The sequence below is a fragment of the Euwallacea similis genome, chromosome 8 (assembly GCF_039881205.1).
Source record: "Euwallacea similis isolate ESF13 chromosome 8, ESF131.1, whole genome shotgun sequence".
Taxonomy (NCBI): Eukaryota; Metazoa; Arthropoda; class Insecta; order Coleoptera; family Curculionidae; genus Euwallacea; species Euwallacea similis.
In genome coordinates, this window is record NC_089616.1 from 136,105 (window position 1) to 142,104 (window position 6,000).

The window sequence follows — 6,000 nt, forward strand, 5'->3', positions numbered from 1 at the left end:
AATTTCCATTTTATAATGGTATAATGGTTCTTCATATTCATTCAACATACTATTGCGTTAACGTTAAAAATTCCATAAGTAAATTATTCCAAATTCATTAAAAGATATTTTTGCGCCTTACTTGAAAACACCATGTGTATCATTATTGAATATTTTGCTTTTCATTGACGCAACATACAAATTGCTATTATTAAGATAACAAGCATATCACATTAATGCGTCTGATCAGAATAACTGCTAAATTAGATTTTTCTTAATAGCAGGCGCATAAAACCTATCTGGAAAGACAAAATATGAGCATTTTCTAATGGTGTCTACAAAATACAAAATTACAAAAACGTTTTTTTGAATGAACATCATAGGAGACCCCAGCTTACTGAATTATATAAAGGAATAAAACTTATATAAAATTTCAAAAATACACACATTTCTGGTGAAAGTACCTTATCCACTAGCGACCAACACGAGAATCATTATCAAAAGAGATTACATTGAGGAACATATAGGGTTATGTCGAATAGTTATCTTATTGTATAACTACGGATGAAGAGAATTTATGGCTTATACATAATCGCACTGTGAACTGTTTCAAAGTTTTAAACACAGAGGGTTCTGACAAAGGAGTTTTTTTGCTATTATAAAATCAGAGCATGAAATTTTCTACTACTATTACGTTGAGGAAAATATTACTTATGTCAAACGGCTTTATTCTCGAATGGAAATAGATCGAGGGGAATCTAAATCCTATAAAGGGAAAATGAGGTTGCTTCAAAATATCTGACAATCTTCATAAAATAGTTTCTTTATCATTAGAGAATGAGAGCATGCCGTTTTCTATTAATGGGGATCAATCAGAAGAAAATAGATCACGAGAATCTTTCATGTGCAAAGTGGCCAGAAGGAGTCGGATCTCAACCTGTAAACGTCAAGAAGAACAAACTCTCTTAAAGTTTCAAATAACATAAAGTCCTGAGAAATAAGTATTTCCTAGACCAAATAGAGCATGACATTTTCTATTAAATGAGATGTCGCTAAAGAAAATCGATCATTTTACAGTTGAAATGTAGTTGTTTTTGTCAAGAAACTAGATCAGAAGGACCGGTTACCTGTAAACTGAAGGCTATCCTGAAATTATAGAAACAAAATTTCCTGACTTAAAGGCATTTTCACCATAGAATATATTCTATCATGAAATATTCTACGAAATAAAATTGGTTAGAAAAATCTGATGAAAAGTAGATGATATTTTATTGTTGAAACTGAGCAGGAGGACTCGTGCTCAGACCGATGGTCGAAAGATCGGCCAAAACATCAAATTTCTTGACTAAAGAGCCCTTTAACCCTCGAATAGAGCCTGAGAGTTTATGTCAAATAAGACGTAACTGAGGGAAATCTCTGAGGTTTTCGTTTGGAAAATAACCAAATGTTTCGAATTTGAATCTGAACCTACATATGCGAAATTCGACGAATCTCAAATAATCGAATAATCACTATTTTACGAACTATTTTCCAAACTATTCATATTGTAATTTGCCAAATACCGAAGGTTCATCATTCGAGACTCACGAGTCCTGCATGTGCGAATCCAGCTTTAGACTTCTAAATGCCAAATTCGATTTTTTCAATGCGTCGACACGAAAACTCCTGATAAAAGGAACTTCAAGCTGAGAAGTACCCGAATAAATAAAGCGCGCAAAAACTGTATGTTAAATGAGACGACACGTGTTTTTTTTCCACCTAAAACAGAGTAATATTAAGAGAAACAGGATGTAAACAGTAATTGAAACTAGCCAAGAGGGTCGAATCTGAGACATATTAACAGATGATTAAACGAACCAAATAGACGAAAATCCCTGACTAAAAGATCATTTCACTAACGAATGCAGAATTAAATTTTCTACGAAACAATACCATGCAAGTGGTAGTGTTTACTCTTAAATGAAAACTGCCCATGGCCCTTATTTTCATGAGTTCGAGTAAGAGCTCAACGGAAGTTATTGTATTAGTGTTTGTTGTTGTACTTCTGACGAGTAGAAAGTTATTTCACATGTGTAAATTTGAACAATAACTGAAAGACAGTACAATAGTCAAATTTTTGACCACAAATTTAGTATTATTAACCAGTCTGAATGGAGATAACCGGCAGATAATGGAAAGTTCCTTTCACGTATTTTAGGCAACCAACAAAAATTCCATGGGAGCCCTCACATATACATATGAAAATAAGGGCCCAGAGCCTCAATTCTCGAAGCGGCAATCGAATAATTCCATATTCGAATCATGTCAAATTGATTATTCTTTTTTCCATTTACCATATTATGAAAATTTCTAACACATAAAACTTCTTTGGCGAACTTCGGTCGTCTGGAAAGTGTTTGTTTTCATATGGTAAATATACGGGATATTCAGATTTCACAACCATAAGCAAAATATCAAGTTATTTACACTTTTAGAAACACCAAAATTCCTGTTAAAATGATATCTTTCCCGTCTTTACACCATAAAAGCACATCAGGCTTCTTTGATTAATGTTGGTCACATAGAAAGTGTTTGTTTTCGTATTGTAAAGAATGCAGGACAAATGCAGGGAATCCTTCTTTCTGACCTAACTGCGGAATATAAAGTTTTTCCATACATAAAACTTCCTGGCAAAAGACTTTTCTCAATCGAGCATGCAGAGCATGGAAAGCGACTTCATTGAGAACTATCAGCATTGTGAAGTGTTTTTTTTTGGTATGGTAAATATACAAGATCTGCGATTTCCGAGTCGATTTCATACGTTTAAATGAAACTGAAAAAAAAATCAGAACAACGAACATTCCTGTTAAAATGTCATTCCTCGCGATTGAATAGGGAGACCTATTAAACAAAAATATTCTCTATCAATTGGGACTTCGTTTGCCTAATAATATTGATCAAGATGTTGAAAAGTATTTGTAAATCACAGTCAACGTTAGAAAAGTTATATTATGAGATATGTTGAGGTTGTGTTTAATTATGTCATTTAATAAAAGTATAAATGGTCATAATGTTGAAGGTAGATATCGGGAGTAGGATATTGTTTTCCAGGAAAACACCCTGAAAATAGTAAGTATTTATCTTTTCCAAATTGTTAAATTAAATATTTGAAAAATTCATATTATCAAATATCGTTTAATGATACATTTTAACTCTGCAATTTTCCTTTCAAGTCATTGCGTTATAAATGATTCGAGTTCAGTGAGAACGAATGGCTGAAAAGACCCCCTTAAAAGATATGTCTAAGTAATCCAACAGGAATGATATTCCTTTCTAAAGTCTTCTTGTGGATATAATTTGGTTTCACTATTTAGGATTTTTATTCATTATTGGTTATACAAGTCAATATACAGAGATTGTTGATATTACACATATCGTTAAATAGCAATTATATAAAATATAAACATGCATTATTGGATAGCAATAAAGATCATGCGCGATTCGATCCTTATAAAAATTTCTAAAAGTAAAAGTTTGTTAAATATGATGAATAGAAGATCTGGATCCACAAAAATGACTTAAAAAAAACCTCCACGTCTCAAATTTCCTATATGCTCTGACGATTTTGTTATATTAAAACTTAGAGAAAACATTCTATAAGCATTTTATACGTTTCTCATCATGTTCTATTGATTTCTGGGTATCATGGGAACTAATATGGTTTTGATTTGCTACCTCACGAATCTTTCAAAATAATGTTGCCATTTAGCAAATTTAATTAAGCGCTTTCTGTGGTATAATATGTAATTTATGAGAATTCCATTCCATTTTAATCACTTTTATTTACAGGACATTTCCCAAAAAAATATTCAAATTTGAAATTTCACGGCTTGGAAGAATTCTTTTTCCCTAAGAAAATTATGAAATTACCACTCCTAAAAGCGCTAAAATGCCAATAGGACCCTTTACCACAATCTACTGTTTTGTCACATGGCGTAGAAAATGTGTCGAGTAAGTCTCCCTTGTGGATTACACATCAATTTCTCCCTATCGATTACCCACATTCCCACGATTCACGTCCTTGGCAGTGATGGGTAAATAATGTAGAAGGCCAATTTAATCCAATCGACGAACAAAACCTACCTTCATCTTGATTGCTTCCCAATAAAATTTCCATATCCTCATAATCTCCATCAGCCAGTAAATCCTTCGGATGTTTAGGCAGGAACACTCCATCGATGGTAGGCATGGAAGGGAAGCCTAAAATGCCCGAATACGAATTCCATTGTTGCAAAGAGATGGTTTTGGCATCTACAGCCCTCATGCAATCCAGGACTTGAAACGGATTGGTGTCAAGATGCGATATATTGCCACAGCCGCAATCTTGCACCAAGGCCCTTCCTATACTCTCAGCTTGCTCTCCTGACATGTAACTCCAGGGAGTATTCATGGTCCCGGATTGTAATATTCCCCTTTTAGCTAAGCCTTTAGTCATTGGACTCATGAGGAGGATACTGACAGACCCTCCTCCCGCCGACTCTCCGAAAAGAGTAATAAGCTCGGGATCTCCACCGAAACTAGCGACGTTGTCCTTGATCCAGCGTATCGCTAAGGCTTGGTCCCATAGCCCCATATTTCCAGGAGTTTCCATGCTCTCCTTTGGAAAGTACTTATTCAAGTACAAAAACCCAAAAGACCCCACACGGTATTGCATGGAAGCTACAATGACATCACTGGTAGCGGCTATTATGTCTGCGTCATAGATGTCCAAGGTCGACGTCCCGCTCATGTAACCTCCACCATATATCCAGATGAGCACTGGGACCTTGGGACGCTCCATGGGAGGCTTGTTGTCATGGTGTCTGATGCGCAGTCGCTGTGGTACCCAGATATTCAAATACAAGCAATCTTCTGATATATTGGTATTGGGGTTCCACATCTCCTCTCCCTCAAAGCCAGGAAAGTACTCGTAACGCTCCTGGAAACAAGAGTTTGGCAGCTTGGTAGCATCCAAGACCCCATGCCAAGAGTCTATGGGCACAGGCCTTCGAAATCGGAGCTGCTCTATTGGCGGCTTTGCAAAAGGTATCCCTGTGAACACATGCACATCTCTTCCGAGCACAGTCTTAGAGTATCCCCGGACCGCCCCACTGGTAGTTTCGACCACCAAAGGATCATTACGGTAAGTATTCGGCTTCGTGGTGAGGTCTTCGCTGGGCCACGAGTACCCCAGCGTACCAGAAATGACAGCAAGCACCGCAAAGCAAATAAGTTCCATGTCGAGTAGGTTTTACGTTTTACGCATATCGAACGAACACGTGGATAAACAAATATCTGTTGCTCAGGGCACGGACGTAAAAAAGGGCTCACGCGTCGGCGTCGTCGGCGTCGTCCTCGATGGGCGTCCCGGCGAGGAAGATGTTATTTTGGTGACAAGCTGATTCTGACTGAGAGCCGCGATTCTCGGACTACATTTCGATCGGAGGCTTGCGCGGCTAGAGCCAAGACGCTCTACATTATTTACTATCATCATACGAATGCCCTTGTTATTACAAAACTTTCCATTTCGTGGGAGATATAGAGCTGGATTTAATTTGGGTCTGGTTATTACGTGCTCTGCCTCCTAAAGAGACTAGGATTATTATATTACTTCTTCCTTTATGTGGAGTTCAGTTTAAAAATTTTCAGCCAGGTCTCGATCTTTATATTATAACTTTTCGGCATCGTTTTAGCGAAAACTTTGCTACCAGCAAAGAAAATACTAGCTAATGTCTCGAATGTCTCTGGGAAAAACTAGTCCGCTAAACGTTTTATTTAAATATTTTCTGACGTTTTTCTCTTTTATTATATTATATTTATACATCCCAAAACACTATATCTGAACCCTTAGTACCCCTACTAAAGAATATTAGTTAGTTCTGGTTAGTCTCAGTTAGTTTTAACTGAAAATAATGTGCAACTCTAAAATAAAAGAACATATTTATTTTTGAATTTGTTGTACAGCGTGTCCCAAATACAAATTTCAACATAGGCATCAAGGAA

General features: G+C 36.4%; 1 protein-coding gene across 1 annotated transcript in view; it reads right to left on the minus strand.

The window, feature by feature from the left end:
• Positions 1 to 5,437, minus strand: part of LOC136410179 (acetylcholinesterase-like) — a 60,220-nt gene extending 54,783 nt beyond the window's left edge. The window contains exon 1 of the mRNA XM_066392215.1: positions 4,102 to 5,437. Within this exon, the coding sequence (XP_066248312.1) occupies positions 4,102 to 5,236 (1,135 nt within the window). The 5' untranslated portion in view covers positions 5,237 to 5,437. The remainder of the gene's footprint in view (positions 1 to 4,101) is intronic.
• Positions 5,438 to 6,000: the final 563 nt, after the last annotated feature.